Source organism: Schistocerca cancellata, chromosome 6 (assembly GCF_023864275.1).
Source record: "Schistocerca cancellata isolate TAMUIC-IGC-003103 chromosome 6, iqSchCanc2.1, whole genome shotgun sequence".
Classification (NCBI taxonomy): Eukaryota; Metazoa; Arthropoda; class Insecta; order Orthoptera; family Acrididae; genus Schistocerca; species Schistocerca cancellata.
Genome location: NC_064631.1, coordinates 692,265,846 through 692,290,703, shown reverse-complemented (window position 1 = coordinate 692,290,703; position 24,858 = coordinate 692,265,846). Strand labels below are relative to the sequence as shown.

Here is a 24,858-nt window from a genome sequence, read left to right as displayed (position 1 = left end):
TCTCTCTCTCTCTCTCTCTCTCTCTCTCTCTCTCACTTGCATATAATGCTGCCTCAGAAAAATAAAAAATGACACTTCTACATGGATGGTGGTCATCAGCTAATAATTCCAAAATTCCAAACAAAGTGTAGTAAGAGTCATCTAGCAAGAGAACAGTCTCTCTGTCCACAGGAATGGAATTGTGATTCATAAACAAGAAATATTACATTTTGGAATAACAAAAAAGCACAACAAATGGCGATTGGCATACAGTTTCCATCAAAACAAGTAGGATTATTGAGAGTATGTTGGCATAATAGTTGTGTTGATATTTAGAGATCTGGGTGACACATACAAAAAAGAATAGATATTTTATACAAGATGTCTGCTACACAAGATTATTTTCTGTGCTTCATGCCACAATTCCGTCCTACTGTAAGTGCACTTCGTTTCTATAATGTAATATAACAAAGTGTGTGAAATTATCTAAGTGACATAGAACTTCTTCATTCGTATAGATTTGTTCAACATCATAAATTGTAAGTGACAAGGAGACAGAATGGCTGGCCAACACATTTCTTCAGGAGACAAAATTCCAGTTTTTGCCAATATAACAATGAAAATAATCAATCATTGACAATATAATGTAAATGGAAAAATTAAAAATCTACTCACCAAGCAGCGATACACAGAAAAGTTTAACTTTTCAAGCTTGTAGGCAGTGGCTCCTCCTCCTGGCAGAAGTGACAAGTCTCCCCTGACCCAGGATTTTGGGTGACTTTTCTGGACTGCACCCCTTTCCCTAAACCTCTCCAGTCCTTTTCCTTCACCTCTCTTCCGTCCTCTTCAACTTTTATGTCAGAAGAAGGAGCCATTGGATCTGAAAGCTTGTAAAAGTTAAACCTTTCTGTTTGTGTGTTCTCCTGCCACTGCTTGGTGAGGAGACTTTTTTATTTAGTTATTGCCAATAGATAGAGTTAAAGGTAGAAAAAGAATATCTAGCTTTAACAACTGTTAACTTCTTCCTCAGGGAGGAAAGAGTGATAGGTTGGAGGAAGTTGTAAAGAAGGGGCAGGTTATTCAGAACCCAAATTAAGAAGGATTCACCTGTTGCAAGAACGAGGGGAGACAAAGATCATAATTTTCTGTTTCTGTCATTTCAGTTTTCGTTTAGAGATAACATAATTGGCATATATATTATGGGCAATAAACACTTCAACACTGTTAACATGGCTCTTGTGCTTCTCAGTGTCAAGCTATGTATTGCAGTGCATGCTGATGACAACATTAATTATGTATAGAAAGAAAATGGGCAACATTTGTATGTGGTTGCACTGAACAACATCAGCAACATTGTGGAGGTTGTGTGGTATTTTTTGTTACATTAAACATTTTCTGTCACTTGTGAATATATGGAGCCAGCATAAGACGAAGTTGGTAATGGTTTGCTCTTCATGAGCAATGTTTGATTCAGGACAGGTATGGAGTGCAGCTTCACTGCTTTGAGATTTCAGTTTCACAGAACATTTTAAGTTCCTCCCAGAGTCCAACTTCTCATCCAAGCTGTGGGAGACAGGCAAAGGCATGTTGTCTGTTGTAGGGCCATGGTCACTAAAGTAGCTGCGAATGCCCTACAGTAATGCTGAAATCTGCTGGCAAACCAAGGCTCTGGTGAAGCTCTAATAGGCCCAGCAACATGACAGAAAGATAAGAACTGGATGATTTGTGGATGGCAGAAACAAAGTATAGGGACAAAGGAAGGTATGAACTGAAAAAAGTTTGACTGTACTTCATAGGCAGGAGGAGGTCACAAAAGATGGAATGGATGTAGTTGTGAGGGATGACCAAAAGAGGAAGTAAGTGCAATAAACACCCAAACACATGGTGAACATCAGTGGGAAAAGAGGAGTTTGATATGGAATGATTTTGTTACTTTTTATGATCAGTACTAGGCAGCCAACTAACAGTGTAAAGCACCAGTGTAGATGGGCATCTCTTCCACTAAACCATGATGTAAATTGCTTATTTATTTAAAACTTTTAGCAGGCTGCTACATGGAAAAGATGTTGGTATGTGTTCTGGTCTGATCTATCTGTCAGATGGAACAACTGAATAGTTTTTGTTATTTGTAATTAGTTGTGCACTATGGAAGATAATACTTGCTTCATCATGTTGTAGCATAAAATATTTTTCTTGTTTCAGGTGGTGGTTAGCCTGTCTGACCTGAGTCTAGAACCAAAGCTACCCACGGGGGCCATACTGGCATTGGTCAGCGCATTCTTCTATGCCATGTACCTCGTCTTCCTCAGGCGAAAAGTTGATCATGAAGATAAGATGGATATACCTATATTTTTTGGTGTGTTTTGTTTGTGGCAATGTGTTACTATTTTAAGCGGTTTTGATGCAGGGTGGTGAGCTGAATAGTAATTGGATGTGCTATTCAAACAGTGGAACTTGTGCAAGGACTTAATTTCCACCATTTTAAATAATTGGTAGTTGTTGAACAATGAATTAAGGCTGTTGTTAGGTGGAGTAGTAGAGATACAGGCCTTTTGGACAGTTAACAGCACTTTCTGCATGATGAACTATGATTTGTTAAGGCATGATAAAAGTCTTTGTGATTTTATGAATTAGAATTCCTTATGAAAACAATATGACAGCAAACTAAGATTTATATATGAACTGCAGTATGCTAAGATTTAGATGGTCATTCACTGATGGGCTTACGATTAAGAATAAATGCGTGTAAAAAGCAAAGTTTGTTGCACATAGAGTGCATTGTTTTTAGCTATGAAGCCCAACATTGCCTGGGTATTTATTTATAGTTATGCCCAAGACTTCATACATGTCATTTATTTTTGATGTATAAAGCTCCTTTGTACACAGTTTTTGAAGTAGTATGATTGGGAACATGAACAAAGAGTTTGTTTGCTTCACTAACACAAAAGAGACCCATGTAGAGCTGTCCATATGAAAAGTGACTGACACTAAAGTCCTCACCCACAACAAGCAGCATCTGACCTTGTGCTTTCTGTATGGGCAAGGAATAACATAAGCTCCCCAGGAATTGTACAAGTTTGAACTGAAATAGCAAACTGTTAGAAATAAGTGATATTTGGGATATAAAAGCTTGATTGCCTGCACGACTTCCTGTCATGGTTTCTGGTTTCTTAGTGTTATGTTGGAGTGAAGTACCATTACACAATTTTGGTGGGCTTAAATTTTGCACAGATCAATTGGGATGCCATTTTTCAATTTGCGTGATGGAAGGCCAAGCTCACTAAAAGAGCTTAAAAATTCAGTTGGATAATTGGTTGAGCCATTTTGATCTCTAACCCTGTTAATAGAGGTATACTCTACATTTTCTCCCTCAACATGAGTAAATGTGTCAGAATTAATTATGATCATTTTTATAACCACTGTTGTTACCGCATGTTATATGGGTGCGAGTGATACGCAATTCATTGTGAACATGTCAGGCTGTCCATGTTGCTACACCAAGAAATTGGGGGACTGCTTTTACCATGTAATTGTGGGCACATACAAACATGGTAGCTCTGCTACATATGCACACGTGCACACACACACACACACACACACACACACACACAAAGAAGCATACTCCCTACTGATACACTGTCATGCCTAATTCCTCCCCCTCCCCCCCCCCCCCCCCCCCCCCCACTTTAGCTCATTTCTGTCCATTCCTACAGCAAAATTCGTTAAATTCATTTCCGTAGGCCTAATTTCATTGAGGTTGGTGCATTCTCCAGTTTGTGATTTCTTTCCAGGTGAAACCCTTATCATTTATCTAATGATTAGGTTCATCTTTTCATTACTTATAAGGAGAGAGCCAGAGTGGTGGGATTGACTGCTTGAAACCATGTACATGGTTTTCTAGGTTAAGGTCCCAGATATCACACCCTGTGACCATTTGCCCTTGTGGACCCTCATATTTTTATTCAATTAATTTGTTTAAATGTAACATTTTTTATTTCTGTTCCTTTGTCACGTGATTTTAAACACTATGAACTTTTTCAATTGCTCTCATTTTTTGTTTATAATTATTTTTCCACTTGGGATTTGAATTTTTTCCATGCATTAACATTAGTTTAATTTCTTCTGTGTCATCACCCTATAGTTTCGTCCATGTTACTGCATTCATTATTCAGTATTTCTGTTGCTAATTTTGATGAATATTGTTTTATGTTTTACTTGTATTCCTTTCTTTTGTTTAAATTTTCATCTGTGTTATTTTGTCCATGGAATATAAGTATATGTTGTAAATGTTTGTATGACGATTACCATACAACACAATGTACATTTTGTAATGAAAATTACATTTTTGACACAATTGAACATATAGATAACATTATTTTGTCTTTTGTTTTTTAACCAGTAGATTGGCATTTTCAAATGTTTAAAAATTATGGTAGATAAATAAAAATAATTATATAATAAATTCACATGCACGGATATTTGTCCTGGAAGAATAAAGATGCAAAGAAAAAAATTAGAGCAGTTGAGAAAATTTGTACAGTAATTAAAGTGTCTAAAAACATTGATCAAAGTCATTTCGATAAAGATTTCAAAATAAAAAATTTCAAAGCACCTGGCGAGACTTGAATCCACATATGAAGCTTATACTACAACCATTACTCTATGCAACCAGTCTGTACAAGAGCTCTTTTTAAAGCTGTAGAGCATATGTGAAATTCGAAAAAAAATATTTTTTTTTTCACTTATAGATAGTTTCAAAAAGTCGATTCAATCGTTGAGGACCTCCTTGTTAGCATGTTGAACCTGAACTGTTCCTTTCCATTGTTACTCCATGCCGTCTCCTTTTGTATCGTGACCAGGGGTCTCGGTTAGTGTTCACCTGCACGGTGGTTTTAAAAAGTATATTCATGGGGCAGGTGCTAGAAGCCAGCATTCAAAAGCTGCAGGTATTAATTTTTTTTAAATTTAGTTTCACAGTTGACCCTATAGTTGTTCGTGCAGCCCTAATTAATTATTTGGCAAATCATAATTTTGACAAATACGTATTCTGTTTTCTGCTCTCATAACTCAGGCTGAAGTTAAATCATTGATGTGGTGTTTGTTCATATTTTCGGACAATCTGTGCAACATCATTTTGATAGTTGAATTAAACATTGTATCCTTTATTGCACTACTTTGTAACCACGAATAGGGATGGTGTCCAGTAGTAGCTATAAAGCACATTTCAAAGAAAAACAGAAATGTTTTGTGATTTATTAATTGAAAATAATAATAAACTGGACAGTATTATTAGGTCAGACATTAAACTGTACTATTTGTATTCATTAATCATACTGGTACTATCTATTTTGTGTGTTCTTGGCACTATAAATTGCATGTATTGTGCTTGTTGTGGTGTAATCAGACTGTAGATTATTGTTACATGCTAGTTCAGTATCATTCAAGTAGTATGTTGCATTTGACTGTAAACATACTGATGGGGAAATTCTATTTTAATCATAATGTGCTGACTGCTCTTTGGAGACTTGTAAAAGTAGCTGTGTCAGATAAGATGTCCACTAACGTATAAGTTGTTATAAAGGATGTGCATTCGCTAATAGCAATTCAAGAAATGAACGATAATGTGTAAAATTATGAAAAGCATAGGTTCGTATATGAGTATGTGATTTTATTTCCAAGAGTTCATATATCCAGTGCACCTTAAGAGAGATTCACTGTTATATGTATCTCATGCTACCAATCGAATTACTTCATTTTCATAAATTCATATTGATTCTTGACATAATGCTGTCACTCTCTAGGTTTCGTGGGGCTGTTCAATCTCCTCTTCTTGTGGCCACTTTTCTTCCTGTTCCACTACTGCCATTGGGAATTGTTTGAGTGGCCATCTAAACCACAGTGGACATTTCTTTTGATAAATGGTCTCATTGGGACTGTTCTGTCTGAAGTCTTATGGCTGTGGTAAGTGAAACCTAATGCATTTGCATTCTTTATTGCACAATTGAAAATAGTGCAGTATATCTAAGTCTCTTAGGTATAAATAGTACATAAATTCTCTCTTTAAATTTTGATAGGCAGGTGCTAGTGACTTGTCAAAAAATACCCCATGGTATACAAAGCACTTATTGAAAAAGAAACAAAGCAGAATAATGAAATATGGGATTATGAAGTGGTAGAATGAAATTAACATTTAAAACTGTAACAATAGTTATAATATGCTGTATGTTAAATCGTCTGATGTACTGGGATGGCATTAAAATGCACTGTGTGTGTGTGTGTGTGTGTGTGTGTGTGTGGGAGGGGGGGGGGGGGGGAGGTGCCTTGCTGATAAATTAAAATTGATTTACAGACCAAGACTTGAACCCAGTACCTGTCTTTCACAGGCAATGCTTCTACTGAGTTATCAGGGCACAATACATGACCTGCCCTCACAGCTTCAATCCTGCTGATCTCTCTCTCCCAGTTCCTAAATTCACAGAAGCTCTTCTGTTTACTCTGCTAGACTATCACTCCAGAAAGTAAAGATACGATAGATAAATGATGAAGCCACAAACAATGAAGCAATAGGTACCAGCAAAACTGAAGCAGTGACATCATGTTATGAGTTTTGTCTTGCTAGCTCAGTCAGTAAGAGAACTGCCCAAAAAATACAAAGTTGCAGGCTTGTGCTCTTGCACACAGTTTCAGTAGTGTCTGCTATGTGTGTACAGTTGCTGAGACTGAGGAGAGGGAAGTAGAAGAGGAATATGGAAAGGGTGGGGGCTGCATGGAAGAGGGAGAAGGACAAGGAGCAGTACAGAATGGTGTGCCTTTAGTTGGGTGGGACACACATCAACAATGAGGTATACAACATGGTTACAGCAGTTGTCCTTGCCAAATGGTCAACTTAATGCTGTCATAGTAGTACAATAAACTGCCACTAAAAAGTTGTGGAAACTGAAACCAAACTGATCAGACACCTTCCAAAATGAAACCTCCAACTTCGATGAACATACAGTGAACATAACAGGTGTTTTTACTTGTGTCCAAATGCCCCAACAGCATGATGTTATAGTTCAGGTACTGTATATTTTCAAACACCTGCGTTCAAACAAGTAAGAAATTTTAACTTCAGTTTGATTTTTGATTATTGATTATTATTGTGGTGAGGCTTAAGGGCATTCCACAACTGAAGGAGTATATTGTAATCACTTTATTTTTGCAAGTCCATCTTGATCACACAGATTTCTTACATTTTATTACTCGTTTCGGCTACTGCCATCTTCAGATGATTAAAATATTCTGATGTAAATCATTGTCAAGTTAAATATGCGAGTACATGGTACATATGGCTACTGCCATCTTCTGATGTAAAATTTTCTGATGTAAATCATTGTCATTGTTTAACTTGACGATGATTTACATCAGAATATTTTAATCATATGAAGATGGCAGTAGCCGAAACCAGTAATAAAATGTAAGAAATCTGTGTGATCAAGATGGACTTGTAAAAATAAAGTGCCAAAAAATGATTGTGGACTCATTTACAGACTTCATGTCTTCAATGAATAAATATTGTAATCACGTTGCAAGTCCAGTTGAAATTCAATTTATTCTTTAAGTGCTCTTGGATATTCAGCTGGGTGGTGCCATACAGATGTTGCCATATACAAGGTGGTGATGTATAACGTGGCACCAAAAGGGAAACATTCAATCATCAGGTTTGACTCAGGATTTCAATGAGTCAGTCTGCCAAAGGATCACCCCAAACTGACAATCCAGCCAGCTGAACATTAGAGAGCAGTTCAAGATTGTCAGGATGATAAAATTTTGTTTATTCTCACTATTGGTTATAACTAGTGGCTAGTCAACACTGGATTGCTTAAAAAGGTGTACGTGCATTAGAATCCAATAGTAACATCTTGGGTTTTTTGTGACAGTAAATGGGAGACTTAAACATTACCTATTATTTGTAAATTATCTGTTCAAAAGCATCTGGACACACCTATCTAATGCAAAATTAACCTCTAAATGTCACGAGAGGTGGACCTAGCACTATAAAAGGAGGTGGAGAGTATTGTGTTATCAGTAGAGAAGCAGTAACTGTAGACTGGGTCAGCCGGGAGAGCTCAGTGACTTTGAATGTGGCCTAGCCATTGGATATCACCTGAGCAACAAATCCGTCAAGGGCATTGCTGTCCTTCTAAAGCTGCCCAAGTTGACAGAGTTGTAACTGTGAAGTGGAAATGTGAAGGACCATCCACAGCTAAACCAAGGTCAGGCAGACCTCATCTCCTGATAGTCAGCAACTATTGTGTATTGTGGAGGGCACTGCAAAACATCACAGAAAATCAGCAGAAGGGAACCCATGTGAGTTTGAAAGTGCTACCAGTGGTTCAGCTAGCACAGTGACTGTCCGTAGGTAGTTAAAAAGAAGGGGGTGCAATGCTCATGCCTCTCCCCCATAAGCCTCATATTTCTGTAGTCAGTGCTAAGTGATACTTGTGGTGGAATAAAGAAGCAATATTACTGTACAGTGGGTGGATGGAAATAAATTACTTGGAGTGATGAAACACACTACAAGCTGTGACAATCTGATGGAAGGCTATTGGTTAGGCATATGCCTGGAGAATATTAGCTGCCGTCACATGTAGTGCCAACAGTTATGTACAGAGGGGGTTATTTTATGGTATGGGGGTGTTTTTTGTGGTTGGGGTGTGGTCCCCATATTGGTCTTAAGAAAACTCTGCATATGGAAAGATATGAACACATTTTACTGCATTGTGTACTGTGTACACAGAGGAACACTTTGGACACAATGATTGATTGTATCAGCATTTCAATGGTGATACAATCAAGCAGCATCTGTGAGGCAGTCATTTGTGCACAATAACATTCCTGAAATGGAATGGCCTGCCAAAGCCTCAACCTGAACCCAGTGGAACACCTATGTGATGAGTTAGAAACCACTTTCGCTCCAGACCCCTGCATCAAACAACTACCTTCTCTGGTATCGGCACTCGAGGGAGAAAGGGCTCGATTCTTCCTCAGACATTCAGACAACTCACTGAAAGTTTTCGCAGCAGAATTCAAGCTGTCACAAAGGCAAAGGGTGGGCACATCCCATATTAATTTTCACTAGGAGATGTCCACTCACTTCTGATCGGATAGTGTATGTGCCAACATAATGAATTTTAAGAATTTTTTAAATGGCCATCAGTTTTTCGCCTTATTATACTCTTTTGTATGATTGTCAGTGGGATATCACTCTGACTAGGTGTTTATACACAACTTGTACAAATCCAAATGAATTGTTTGCATTGAAAACGAGGTTATAATACTCCAAAGGCAAACTTTAATATAACATATTTAATAACTGCTTGTTGCAGTATTTTCTCTTTTCTACTAATAGTATTAATTTATATTTTTACTTTGTGGATGAATGACCACTGTGCATAATGCATGCTATGGCATGCCAGCATTACTCATTTATGAGCTAAGAAAATAGGTTTCACTTCTGCCACACAGATTTTACTTTGTTAACAACACATGATATTATTTTGACTACAATGTACATCCAGAATTTTTATATAGTTCATATGTAGTGTGTCCTTTCTGTGGTGCATTATCCATCAAGATAAGACAAATTCTTTGGAAACACCAGGAGAAGATGGTCTTCCACCCACCAGCCAAAACACAGGCACTACTTGGTGGTGTGAAACATGACCTTGGACTACAGGAAATCCTGGGTCTCTCAGATACCCAGTCAATGTGGAAAGGCTTACATAAGTCAGATGGTGCATACTGTCAAAGATTGTTGCTGAGAACACCAAAGCCATACCAGATTACAGCAGCCTAACAAGTCAGCAGTTGCAGAACATTGCTTGATAGAACTGCATGGAATGGACTATAACCACACTAAGGTTCTGACACAGACATCCAAATTATGACTGTGTCATAAAGGAATCTATTGAGATTCAAGTGAGGGAACCACTGATAAATCATGATATTGGGTATGTACTTAGCAATGCGTGGGACCCTGCTATTAGAATGGTGAAGAAGAGGAATGAGATACTAGACAACGAACTGACTCGGGCGGGAGGGGGTTTGGGGGGGGGGGGGGGCAGACAGAGGGACAGCAGAGGTGCCGCCAGCACGCTCACCTGGGCACATACATAGGACGGGACACTGGGCTGGCAGGAGCAATGGGGATGGTTGTCAATGGCTGATGGAGTGGTCGATCAGAGAGAGAGAGAGAGGGGGAATGGGAGGAGATAAAAGCTTTTCGTGGATAGCCGATGGAGTGACTGATCAGAAAGGGGAGAGGGGGGGAGGGAGGGAGAGAGATAAAATTGCTGTGCTGGCTCCCAATCAATCAGTTCATCAGTGCACCTCTAGGTGACAACACATTTGTTTGGCCAAAATATTGTGTCCATTGGACACTGACATCCGGCAGTCCACCTCTGAACTATTTCAACATAAAGTACGCTGGGAGAAACTGAAGAATCACAGTAATGCACACATCAGTGTGTTTATGAGCTCACTCAGTTTTAGTCACTTATTTTCAGTTTGGACTTGTGGAGGGTAACAGATATGCTGGTGCATTACTGTTATTTGAATATGCTCTATCCTAAATTTTTGGTGCACAGTGCTGATACAATGTGAGAATGACTAGTGTGCCTTCTTAATGAAATTCTTCTCACGGGAACATTACCAATAAAATTTAAGACAGCTGAAGTTACTGCTATTAAAAACAAAACAGAGAATGAAGGAAAAGCTACAGAACATTTTGTCCAGTATCTTAATTTAGCTGTGCTTGTGAACTCTTGGAAAGAAAGTTCTTAGCTGGAATACACGACCAAGTTAATTTTGTGGTACCACCTGAACAAGTTGGAGTAAGACCTCGTAGAAGCTGCTTGTCAGCAAGTGGTCTCCTTCTCTTGTCACATAGAAACTGGCTACCAGAAGAAAGTCAAGACCAGGATAGGGTTCATTGATCTTCCAGCAACTTATGACATGGTGTGGCACAAGAGTCTAATACTAAAATGTCTGAAAACAATACCATGAAACTCTATAGGTAACTTCTTAAGCAGAAAGTTGAGCATTGGCAGTTTCAGGCACATCAAGGTGAAAAGAAGAGCAGATGAGATAGCATGTACTCAATGATGGTTTTCTTCAAGGCTCTGTTTTTGCTCAGTTGTTACTTAATCTCCACGCAGCAGACCTCTTGAACTTGACCTGCTGGAAATTCCAGTATGCAGGTGACCATGACCTCTCATATCAGAGTGAAGATCTTTCTGAATATGAAGAACGTCTAAAAAACAGCCTCATCACACCTTTCTGAACATTTTAAGCCATGACAGTTCATATTTTAAGCCATGACTGCTTAAAACTAATGTTTCTAAATCTTTTCCATTCCTCAGTTATCTTGCATCGGCAAAGATTATCCGATGGTTCACTCCCCTTGGCCTAGTTAGGTACAACAAAAGGCCAAAATACCTTGACATCACATTAGACAGAATTCTGACAAACCATAAACAGCTTTCCAGCACAGCTAAGAAGTTACAAACATGAATGGACCTGGTGAAGCAAATGGCAGGCAGTACACGGGGAGCAAATAAATCAGTTTTGTTGTCCATGGAGCATCACTTGTTTTGGTGTATTCTGCAGCATATTATTTTGCATCAGTTCGGCTGCACAGTGCCCATATGAAGAAAGCTGATGTTCATTTGAATGTTGCTTCAACAACTATTAATGGCACAGTCACATCCACACCCACATGCTGGCTACCAATACTCTCAAACATCTGTCCAGCTCTCCTTTGTCAAAATGCTGCTCTCTACAACCTTTGTCATCTAGTTTCTAAAAATGACTCAATCCCTCTTCACGAAGATTTACTCTCACTGCCTAGGAAATGCCTCAATTTCAGAATCACTGGAAGATGGAGTAGTCCAAATTTTCTCCACTGGATTCAACTGTGATGCTGAATGGAAACATGAGTGGCAAGCTACAGAAACCTGGAATCACGAACTTATTGGCGAACCTATTGGTGAAGTTACAGGCTTTCATAATCTTAGGAAGGTTTGTGTGCAACTCAGTAGATTCCATATTCGAGAATACAACATGCGTAAGTGGTGCTTTTGCATTGACAGCCTGTGTGTCTGCAGTGATACTCGGACAAAATGAAATGATCGTATGGCATTGTTGGCCGGGAGGCCCATTTAGGGGGACTTCAACCGCCGTATTGCAAGTCCTTTTTAGGTGACGCCACATCGGCGACTTGCAAGTCAATGATGATGGACACACAACACCCAGTCCCCTGCCGGGAATCGAATCCAGGCCCCTAGCGTGGTAGGCGGTAACGCTACCGCTATGCTACGGAGGTGGACGATACTCAGACAGTGAGCCATGTTGCAAATCAGTTAACTAACAGATGTTTTTTTGTTGGTATCAAGAGTCTAGATTCCCATATGGGGCTCACCACTCCTTCACAAGTTCATGCTTGGCTACCATGGGACCCCAGCATTTGCAGCATCTTTTCCCTTTTGTGCTGCATGTCTATCCTCTTGCTTTTCTTTTTCCCCTCCCTTGGGGAACATGTCTGGGATACTTTTGGGAATGTGTTCTGCATTTTTAGTAGGCTGACATCAGAACAGGTGACTGGGTAATGCATAATTCCCAGCCCCCAGATCAACAGGTAGGGTTCGTACGTACCCCTTGGTACAGGCCAGGCCCAGGGAGGGGTGACTGCCTGAGCTGTTACCTTCCCACCAAATTGCCAATTGGTCCCTCTGTCAGGTGTTCGGGAGGTGTGACCTGAGGTGTGAACAACCACCTAAGGCAGGTGAGCTGCCCTCTGAGGGGAACCCCCAGTTGGAAGGAGCATGCAATCGGAAACACTGGCAGTCATGGAGTATTTTCTCGCAATGAGCCAAAGATCTTCTCAGTCTACATCTTCTAGATGTGAATCAGAATGAAGCTAACAATTCAAAGATTGTCCCAGCTGCATTTCGGTTCCACGTCATTTGACGTACTGGAGAGGGTCAGTCCTTTGCAACAATAATCTGTTTATTATTCAGAAAGGTGTTGATGCAGCTGCCACCCCTGAGGAATCCTGCTCTTGTCTACACAATGGATTTTTGGTTTTGGGGACTACTTGTGATTCACAGCACAACTGCTTGCAGCTTCGCTCCTCCATGGCTATCCTGTTCATGTCAAGGCCCATAAAATGCTGAATTTTTTGCATGGTTTTATTTACACTAGGCTGCTCGGTGGTGTGACTGAGGCAGAAACCCAACTTACATCTCTGATCAGGGCATTACTGCAGTCCATCAGATGCTGAAAAAGGTAGATGCATCCTTAGTGCCCACATGCACTCTTCTTCTCACATTCGATAGAGTAGTGCTTCCATCAAAGATCAAAGCAGGCTGTGAAGTTATCGTAGTTCAACTGTACAGTCTGAACCCTGCACTGCTACCAGTGTCATTGTTACAACTTCACTCGATTGTCCTGTGGACACCCGACCAAATTTGTGACCTAATTGTCCACCTCCTCCTTCCTGCTGTGTCAATGCGTCTTACTATCTGGTACTTACAATACTGTTTCCAGAATGAGATTTTCACTCTGCAGCAGAGTGTGCGCTGATACGAAACTCAGTTTCGTATCAGTGCACAGTCCACTGCAGAGTGAAAATCTCATTCTGGAAACAGTATTGTAAGTACCAGATAGTAAAACGCATGAAACTCAGTTTCATATCAGTGCACACTCTGCTGCAGAGTGAAAATCTCATTCTGGAAACATCCCCCAGGCTGTGGCTAAGCCATGTCTCCGCAGTATTCTTTCTTTCTTTCTTTCAGGAGTGCTAGTTCTGCAAGGTTCGCAGGAGAGCTTCTGTAAAGTTTGGAAGGTAGGAGACAAGGTACTGGCAGAAGTAAAGCTGTGAGGACGGGGCGGGAGTCGTGCTTGGGTAGCTCAGTTGGTAGAGCACTTGCCCGCAAAAGGCAAAGGTCCTGAGTTCGAGTCTCGGTCCGGCACACAGTTTTAATCTGCCAGTAAGTTTTTTATAATATTGTTCTTACAACAACTTGCTCCACAAAGGACATAGCCATGCAGACATGTGATTTCAAATTCAGCACTGCGGTTGTCAATTCACACAGTGTCATGGTAGCATTCCCATCTCCTCCTCCTCCAGCTGTCCAACAACCCACCAAATTTTTACCTCATGTGGTGAAATCACCTGGTACACAATCAGCTCCTGCGAAGACATTTTACGTCCCTCCAGCCAACGAACATCTGATTCGTCATCTGCCGTCCACAAAGGCTTCAAGAAATCAAACAAAGGCAAAACGATCTTCTCCTTCCCTGACTCGGAGATCCTTTTCAATGGTGTCACCGCTTGACACCCACACACGGCTGACCTCCATGTCACCAGTGCACACCCCCAACCGTTTTTGTGCCATGGACACAGCAGACCAACCTAGGGAGAATGCCGACAACTCCCATATTCCTTCCTCGCTTCACCTTTTGCCTTAATATTTACATACCTCCGTCATTTTGCGTCACCAGGGTAGACATCCATGGCTTATTAATATTCGACAATTCCCTCATCCCTTTTTGAGCTCAGTGACTTGAATCTGCACCATCCCCTTCAGGGCTCTCCCAGAACCTGTCAGAAAGGTACCCTCTTGGCTGCCCTTCTCAATCAACTCAACCTCATCTGCCTTAAAACTGGAGCACCCACATGTCTTTCAGACTCCATGCACACCTATTCCCACCTGGACCTCTTGTTCTGCAATGCCCAGCTTGCCCATCATTTCAAGTGGTCTGTTCTCTCTGACATATACAGGAGCGACCATTTCCTGTATGCTAACCGTTTGCTGACTCCTACCCCACCTATGTGCAAACCCAAATGGCTGCATTTTAAGGCCAACTGGAGACTTTACTCCTCCCTGGCGACCTTTGACAAATAACTTTTCCCCAGTTGTGATGACCAGGTAGAATACCTTACTAACATTATCCTTACTGCTGCAAAATGTTCCATTCCTCACACTTCATCTTTACTGCACTGTGTCCCAGTGCCTTTGTGAACTGAGGCATGCCACTATGCAATTTGCGCATGGACACTTACTCTGTATTTTTAACCGTCATCCTACAATGATGAACTGAATTCGTTATAAATAGTTGTGAGTGTATTGTCACTGCACTCTTCAGGATAGCAAAAAATCTAGTTGGGTTTCATTTACTAGTTCTTTTAACAGTTGCACTCCCTCTTCCGTCGTGCGAGCCAATGTCCGACAGCTCTCTGGGACTAAGGTCGATTCCCCAGTTTCTGGCCTGACCATAGCAAGTGATGTCACAGTGGACCCTGTTGAAATCTCCAACACCTTGGGCTGCTATTTTGCGGAGATTTTGAGCTCCACTCACTATCACACTGCCTTCCTCCATTGGAAATGAGTGGAGGAGACTCAGGCGATACCCTTCTGTTCTCAGAATTGTGAGTGCTACAATGCTGCTTTTACTGTGAGGGAACTAGATCATGATCTCAGTTCATTCTGATCCTCCACCCCAGGGCCAACAATGTTCACATTCAGAAGCTGCAGCACCTTTCTCTTGTGGGCAAGCACTTTCTCCTTCGTATGTACAATCGCATATGGCAGAGAGCACGTTTTTCAGACACTGGTGTGAAGCCATGTCATACCCATACCAAAGCCCGGTAAGGACAAACACCTTTCTTCTAGCTGCTGCCCCATTTCTCTCAACAGCTGTGTTTGCAAGTTGATGGAATGTATGATTCCTGCCTTGCTGGTACGGTGGCTCGAGTCTTACAATTTACTAACCAGTGCATGATGTGGATTTTCAGTGTGCCGTTCTGCAGTTGACCATCAAGTCAATTAATCAGCCCATGTCATTAATTTTTTCTGCAGAGATACCAGACTGTGGCCATGTTTTCTGACTTGGAGAAAGCCTATGACACATGCTGGAGGATTGGTATCCTTCGTACTCTCTACACGTGGGGCCTCTGAGACCACCTGCGTGTTTCCTTCAGGAATTTGTAAAAGACAGAGTTTTCGAAGTACATGTGGGTTCTGCCTTGTCGGACACCTTATCCAGGAAACCGTTGTGCCTCAGGGTTCTGTCCTGAGTGTTGTCTTCTTTGCTGTTGCCATTAACCCTGTTATGGCCTGTCTCCCACTGGGCATGTCTGGCTCCCTTTTCATTGATGATTTTGCGATCTATTGCAGTTCTCCAAAGACTTCAGTGCTGTCTTGATCATCTTTACTCATGGAGCATCGACAATGGCTTTCACTTTTCTACTGGAAAACTTTTTGTACAAATTTCTTGCAGTGCAATGGGTTTCTTCCACCGTCTTTACACCTTGGGCCTGTTACTCTTCCATTTGCTGAAACTATGATATTCCTAGGGCTCATGCTCAATAGGAAACTTTCTTGGTCCTCTCACTTGTCTTAACTGGCTGCCCGCTGAACCCGTCCCTCAGTGTCCTACGTGTCCTGAGTGGTATTTCCTGGGTAGTAGATCAGACCACCCTCCTCTGTGTGTACCATTCCCTTGTCCATACGAAACTAGACTCTGGGTGTTTCATTTATGCATCTGCACATCTGCCCATCTTACACCTTCTCAGTACTATCCAACATTGAGGCACCCGTTTGCCTACTGGTGCCTTTTACTCTACAGTAGAACCCCTCTAATTCGACCTTGGATGGTCCGTCACCCCGGTTAGTCCGACCATGCTCAGGCTTGCGAGCCTGTGCCGACTTGTCACTGGCTGGACGCCTGTCGGGCCTTTGTTGCGGTGTCTACCACTGTGCATATTGTTATACTGTACGTTATTGTGCATTTTTATCCTTTGTTGGGATTAAAAAACTTCGTTGTTTGCTTTATTCCGTGTTCTCTACAGTAATTATTACTGTACAGTAATACAGTAATCATTGTGTGTACAGTTGTCTGTTTTTCAACATGTCTGGATTCAAACGTAAACATGTAACTCTTTCACTAAATGAAAAATTAGCAGGGCTTCAAAGACTGCACAAAGGAGAATCGCTCCAAAAAATTGCAAAGGAACTGAATGTAGGTGTTACGACAATTAAGGATTGGAGGAAGAATCGGAAAGACATTGAATACTATACAGTTTTGACTGATGGTGAAAACACTCTGAAGAATCGTAAAACATTAAAAAAGCCTGAACTTGAACTGCTTGATAATGTATTGTGGATGTGGTTTTGTTCCGAAAGAAGGTAAGGAAATCCAATATCCGGGCCAATACTCAAAGAAAAAGCGATAGTTTTGCACAAAAACTGGAAGCTGAAAGTAAATTTGCTGCTAGTGAAGGCTGGATTGATGGTTGTAAAACTCGTCATGGTGTCCGATTTGTTTTTATTTCCTGTGAAAAACTATCTGCCGATGCTGCAACTGCTACGGAGTTTTCTGTTAAGTTTCAAGAAATTATAGGAGAAAATGAACTGTTACCCTGCCAAGTGTATAACATCGACGAGACAGGGCTGAACTTTAAAATGTTGCAAACAAAAACGCTCGCAGCTTCAAATGAATCCGTGGTAGGAACAAAACTTATAAAATAGAATAACAGTCATTCCTTGTAGCAACACAGATAGTACCCACAAGCTCTCCTTGTTTGTCATTGGCAAATCTAAGAAGCCAAAGGCATTCAAAAATATAAACTTATCTTCCTTGCCGGTTTATTACCGCAATCATAAATCTGCTTGAATGGACTGCAAATTTTTTAAATCCTGGTTTTTCGACGAGTTTGTGCCATCGGTCGAAAAAGATTTGAAACAAAAATCTGCCTGTTCATGCTCTACTGCTGTTGGATAACACACCATCACATCCATCTGTGGAAGATTTGATGAAAGGGGACATAAAAGCTCTCTTCCTGCCTCCTAATGTGACCTCACTCATCCAACCAATGTATCAGGGCGTTATCGAATGGTTAAAAACGCGATATCGCAGAAAGTATATCAGCTGAACCTTGGAAAAATCTGAAGGAGGTCATAACTTATTCGAGGCAATAAAATCCCTGAACATCAAAGATGGTATCTACACAATCGCTGCAGCATGGGATGAACTGAAACCTGACACACTGCGGAAATCGTGGCGTAAGCTTTGGCCACAAGTTATGACTGAAAATGAGCATACCGAAGATGAGCAAAACTACGACACACTGGAAATCATTAAAGATCTACAAACTCTGGAGCCGAACGTCCCTGCCAATGAAGTTGAAGAGTGGATCAATGAATGTGACGACGACTGTGATACTTTTGAAGAGCTCAATGACGACCATATTGTTGCCGCTGTTAGCTAGGAAACTGTGAATGAGGGCTTGGATGGCGAAGACAACCCCCCACCCGGATTTCACACAACGATGCAAAAAACCCTTTTGACGTCGCCCTTCAATACATCGAGCAGAATCCAACTTCAATTTCAATGGACGTTTTGTGGATAAAAAAATGGAGGGACACTGCAGCTAAATCTAGAATAACATCTGCTAAACAAAAATGTATCACTGACTTTTTTTCCAAGTAATTTGTTTTCGTTTTTACTGTAAAAACAATGCATACAGTAAAATCATTTCTTAGTTTATACACACAGTAGTTTATTTCCTTGTAAAAAATGTCTTTTTTTATATACAGTGTTATAAACATTTTTTAGTTTACAGTATATAACGTTTATACGTTATTAGGTACAGTACAGACTGTAATTTGTTTGTCGTTTTCCTTTTAAAACCAATACATACTATAGTGTGTAGACGTTTTTTAGTTAATATATTGTTTAACACTGTGTAAAAAAAACATATTTTTATATTACTGGAGACGTATTTTAGTTCTTATATCGTTTAATTTTTTGTCCTAAATGTCTTTTTATATTTTTTGCAATAAATATTACATTTTTTTGGATAATCCGACCTTTTTTTCGTTCCGACCATGGTCCCGGTCCCGAAGGTGATGGATTAAAGGGGTTCTACTGTAGCTCTGTTGAGAGGCTGTATGCAGAAGCTGCCAAACTACCACTCACATACCAATTGGCTGTTCTTCTCAGCGTACATGTGTGCTGTTTGTCTGCCATGCCCAGCCACCCATCCTGTGCCAGCTTCTTTGATGATTCCTTTGACCACCAGTATGAGGCACGTCCCTCTTCTCTGTTACCTCCTGGAGTTTGCTTTTGGCTATTGCTCCAGCACCTTAACTTCATGCTGTCTGCCAATTTCCCAATGGGTGTGAACACTTCTCCACCTTGACCTCGTGCAGCAGCCCGTATTGATCTTAGACTTCATTTGCCTCCTAAGGACACTACTCCAGACTCGTTCTATCACTGTAAGTTTTGCAAACTTGCAGAATGACCCCACAGGTGAGATTGCCTGGTCGTTCTGATTTGATCGCTTGGCAAATGGTGGTCAAGGTTTGTGAGTAACTCTGGGCATTCACTGTTGTCTCGTGCTGCAGGAAGTGAATCAGAAGGGGGCCATCTTGGTGAAAGGACAATGTCAGCGTAACCTTTCCTGCACTCGTGTGGATGACGACGTCCAGCTGTACGTGTGGAACTGGTTCACATCGCAGCCCCGGGAATTTTATGAGACAGACATTCACTTCCTTTTGTCACAGTGGGACAAGTGTCTCAACAGCCAGGGTCAATACTTCTAACATACAGGTACCGGTTTCTATAATTATGCCTCCGGCTCATTTCTTTTTAAACGCCCCGTATATTTTCGGTATCAGCTTCCAGAACACTGCTCAATATTTACAACAGAGCTATTCGCCCTGTATCAGACCATGCAGTACATCTGGCAACATAGGAGTTTTGATTGTCACTTGCTCTGATTCCCTCATTGCCCCTCAAAGCAGTGTCTGTGTTCTGTACACTGTCCATCCCTTAGTGAAAGGGGTCCAGGAAAGCTTTCACTTACTCAATCTTGATGGAGCCTTGTGATGTTATGTGGGTCCCGGTCACATCGGTCTGATGGGAAATGAGGCAACTGATACTGCTGTCAAGTCTGTAGTCCTCATATCTTGGCCTACTAGTTCTTCCATTCCCTCTGATGATCTCTGTGTCGCCACCTGTCACCACATGGTGTCACTTTGGCATCACCACTGTGGTCTTCCCTTCATGGGAACACACTCCAGGGAATTAAACGTCTCCCAGCAGCCTGGATGATCTTCTCTCAGCCCTCTCACCACGAGGAGATCATTTTAGCTAGGTTCTGTATTGGGCACTGCAATTTTAGTCATCAGCATTTTGTTAAGTGGTGATCCCCCACCACTTTGTGCTCATTGTCATCAACCTTTGATGGTTTGCCATTTTCTGACATAATGCCCTTTTTTTTATCATAATAAATGAAAAGCACCAGTTTGCTTTTGTTCTACAATATTATTTTTATTGCTAACCAGTTTTCGGCTTACAAGGCCATCTTCAGGCATTTACTGAGTATTATCACCAAAGAAGTTAAATGTTAGCAGACAACATTGGAAGAGAAGTAACACATCTAGTGTGAAGTAGAAACATCTTTGCAATGAAATAGTAAAAACTGAACAGTACATAAATAACAATGGAGTTGACAGGAAAACCTTTAGCACAAAATAAGAATAGCATGCCTACATAACAGTTTCTATTGATAAACAAAACTATTGAAATAAGATAAAATTAGTACTAGGCAAGGCTGCATCAAGAGGTATGAAACATGGAGAGTGGTACACAACCAATTAAAAAAGAAGAGACAGTTGTCAATGTAAATACAGATTACACGAGGAACTGCCATATCAATACGATAAACAGAAATTAATAAATGCAGGAAAATTGAGGTGTTTGAGGGAACCTACAGTTTGAGAGTGTGGTGGTACTGCATTTTAACATTAACATTATAATCAAAGCAGTGGCTGTATACCAGTTTACATTAAATAAATGAGCAAAGTAAAATATGAACAGTATTTGATGAGACAACTACAAGGGGAGTTAAACATGGACAGTAATACAAGTACAAGTTAAAAGCAAACCCTTAACTATTGAAACTACAGCATATGTGGAATACAAAGACAACTGCAACAAATAAAACAACTTAATGACTACAGGAAAATGGGAATATGTAGGAAGAGAGAGTGTGGGAAGTAATGAACAACAAAGATGATTATATGAAGTTTAGGAGAGGGGAAGTGTTGAGTTAGCCATCCGTTATTTAGGATGAGATCTGGACTGTGAGCAAGATGTTTGTTAATTTCCAGGGCTTCCAGCAGGTTAGTTTATGGCCTTTGTTTGCTAAGTGAAGTACATGGGACACTGGCTGGTAGTTGTGACCCTCACTCAGTACATGCTCAGCAAATGCAGAGTCTGAATTCTGCAACCTCCAGCTGCGTTCATGTTCAGCCAGCCTAGTTGATATGTCTCTGCCTGACTGACCAATGTAAAATTTTTCACAATCAGAACAGGTGATTTTGTATACCCCACTTAATCACTTATGTTCTAATTTATGTTTGCCATCTGAGTTTTTGGCAGTTTTAGCAAATAATGCGCATCCTGTTGACCACGTTTTACTTTTAATCTGTCATAGCAATCAAGCAAAGGACATTTAATCTTTAGTTTAGGACCTCGGTTGTCTCTATAATCTATTTTATGGACATTTCTCCAAGAGAAAATTCCTGTTTTTAGTTGTCTTTCCTTCCATGAATTTGGCTTAATGTGTAGTCACTTTTAACTCCTTTTTCATATTTGTGTTTTACATTTCTGATGTGGGTGTGAATGGCCTTATTTGTTTTTGCGTCCTAAAACAAAACAAAACTCGGGTAAGTGGATCAATCTTGATTGTCTATAATACAACATACAGTCACCAATTATTTTTATTTTACAATTTCCATTGCCAGCTTTAGCCCATATGAAGAGGTACTCGTCAGCATTCAATTTCTTCTTTCTTCTGGTAGTCAATACAAATGGCATACTGGGAACAAGCGTACCATACGGTACCTTAGCCAAGAGTCCTGTTGTCTCTGCTATACTCCACGTTCTCCAACAGAGAATATTTGCATCTGGAAATGCTTCAAGAACACTGTAGTCACAGTGATTGCCCCACACTACAGTAAGTGTGAGCCATGTACTACCTCCAAAAAGAGCCTGTACATCACATGTAAAGTTCAGACGGAGGCCTCTAAACACATTAGGGCCTCCAATTAACTGTTGTTTATTGAACTGTCCAGCCAGATCAATGTCTATTGCCTTCAAAGCACGATAAACAGGAACGCTGCGCCGCAAGCGACGTCGCCAAGCACGTCGCCGAGGCATTGCTGTATTAACATGCCACAGCAATGCCTCGGCGACGTGCATGGCGCTTGCGGCACAGTGTTCCTGTTTATCGTGCTTTGAAGGCAATAGACATTGATCTGGCTGGACAGTTCAATAAGCAACAGTTAATTGGAGGCCCTAATGTCTTTAGAGGCCTCCGTCTGAACTTCACATGTGATGTACAGGCTCTTTTTGGAGGTAGTACATGGCTGACACTTGCTGTAGTGTGGGGCAACCATTGTGATTATGGTGGCCTTGAAGCCTTTCCAGATGCCAACATTTTATGTTGGAAGACATGGAGTATAGCAGAGACAACAGGACTCTTGGCTAAAGTTCCATATGGTACGCTTGTTCCATCTATGCCATTTGTGTTGAGTACCAGAAGAAAGAAGAAATTAAATTCTGACAAGTATCTGTTTATATGGGCTAAAGTTGGCAATGGAAACTAAAATAAAGATTACTGGTGATTGTATGTTGCATGAAGCATCCAATGAGGCACTTAATTGGATTGAGTCTTCCAACATTTGTATGTAGTCTAGTCCGCTTAATGCCTATATAATTTCAATAATTACGTATATGTACTTTTGTTTCCAATCAGTGATGTTGTTATAACATGCATATTGATGATGATATGAAAAGAATAACCATAAAGTTTCTTATCAACAACCTCAACCAGAATGAGATTTTCACTCCGCAGCGGAGTGTGCGCTGATATGAAACTTCGTGGCAGATTAAAACTGTGTGCCTGAACGAGACTCAAACTCGGGACCTTTGCCTTTCGCGGGCAAGTGCTCTACCATCTGAGCTACCCAAGCACGACTCACACCTCGTCCTCACAGCTTTACTTCTGCCAGTAGAGACGAGGTGCTGGCAGAAGTAAAGCTTTGAGGATGGGGCGTGAATCATGCTTGGGTAGCTCAGCTGGTAGAGCACTTGCCCGCGAAAGGCAAAGGTCCCGAGTTCGAGTCTCGGTCCGGCACACAGTCTTAATCTGCCAGGAAGTTTCAGTCTCAACCAACCAAAAATCTCTGAGCACGGTTTATCACTGTTACCTTGTCAAAAGCCATTTGTTTGGTTGGGCCAAAATATTTGCATTAGGTGTCATGCTGCAGAAGATCAAATTGATGACACATTCTAGTTGTTTATGACATTCAGGAGGATGGCAAATTTTAAAACTGTGTCAAGATCCCACCTGAGGTGGAAAAAACTGTTGAGGCATTGAAATACTACAAATTTACTGTTGGTGGATTGCATTTCTTCATACAAGAGGACAGAATGATTTTCAGAAAGATATCTGACAGTGATGTATAAATCACTTTGAGGAAGAAGTAGCACTTCTTAATCAAACTGTAATGTGCAACAAGATTTGGATCCACAAAGAACAGCAGGCCATTATAGAAAAAAGATATAAGCCCTCCAGTCCAAGAGGCAAATTTGGTTGTCAAAACTCCAGATTACTCTGACAGTAACATAGCATTGCAGTCTTTTGGACAGTGTGAAAACCACATATTGTAGCATTTGATTCCAGTAGACTAAAATAAATGCAATGAAATTTACTGGACACCTTTTATGTCCTGTTGTGTTTACACTGATTGCCTTAATGTTCTCTCTCTCTCTCTCTCTCTCTCTCTCTCTCTCTGTATTTATAATGAATTAATACTGCTTTTTGAAGTTTAAGTGGGTGTATCCATAATGCACGTAAAATGATACAAGTTGTAGGAATTCACATCAAAATGCGATTATCCACCTTTGAAATGAATTATCTCAGTACACTTTTTTTTTAAAAAAAAAGATTGAATTTGTAAATTTGTTTCATGTTATTTAATATGGAAGAAAGAAAACTTGCCAGAATGAATAAATTTCCATCACAGTAAAAAAAATTATAACTGTTTAAAATCAAATAATTGTCGCTAATTTCTGTAACAAAGTGCATAAAATACATTCTTTGTGGATAATGATGTCTTCAGTTTCAATTCAGTCATTTTATATATATTTCATTTCTTTGTTTCAAATTTTATGACATCCATTTTAGTCAACTTTGTCCATAATGGTTGTTCTTAAACTCTGTGACTGTTCCTTTAGAGGGCAATTTTGAAGGAAATCCACTACCAGTCACAATCAATGGTGGCTTGTTTTATATATATAAAACGGGCGATGTTCTTGAGGACTATATTATGGAAATGGAAGAGGAGGTAGATGAAGATGACATGGGAGATACAATACTGCGTGAAGAGTTTGACAGAACACTGACTGAAAGACCTAAGTCAAACAAGGCATCGGGAGTAGACAACATTCCATTAGAACTACTGACAGCCTTGGGAGAGCCAGTCCTGACAAAACTCTACCATCTGGTGAGCAAGATGCATGAGACAGGCGAAATTCCCTCAGACTTCAAGAAGAATATCATAATTCCAATCCCAAAAAAACGCAGGTGTTGACAGATGTGAAAATTATCAAACTATCAGTTTAATAAGTCACAGTTGCAAAATACTAACACGAATTCTTTACAGATGAATGGAAAAACTGGTAGAAGCTGATGTCGGGGAAGATCAGTTTGGATTCCTTAGAAATGTTGGAACACGTGAGGCAATACTGACCATATGACTT

The 24,858-nt window shown here is 40.5% G+C and overlaps 1 protein-coding gene across 2 annotated transcripts in view; it reads left to right on the top strand.

Moving 5' to 3' along the window:
* The window catches only part of LOC126190870 (solute carrier family 35 member F5), a 167,490-nt gene that overhangs the window by 122,630 nt on the left and 20,002 nt on the right, over window positions 1–24,858 (top strand). For both annotated transcript variants that reach the window (XM_049931469.1, XM_049931468.1), the window contains 2 exons: window positions 2,182–2,335; window positions 5,781–5,940. In XM_049931469.1, coding sequence (XP_049787426.1) covers window positions 2,182–2,335; window positions 5,781–5,940 — 314 coding nt within the window. The remainder of the gene's footprint in view (window positions 1–2,181; window positions 2,336–5,780; window positions 5,941–24,858) is intronic.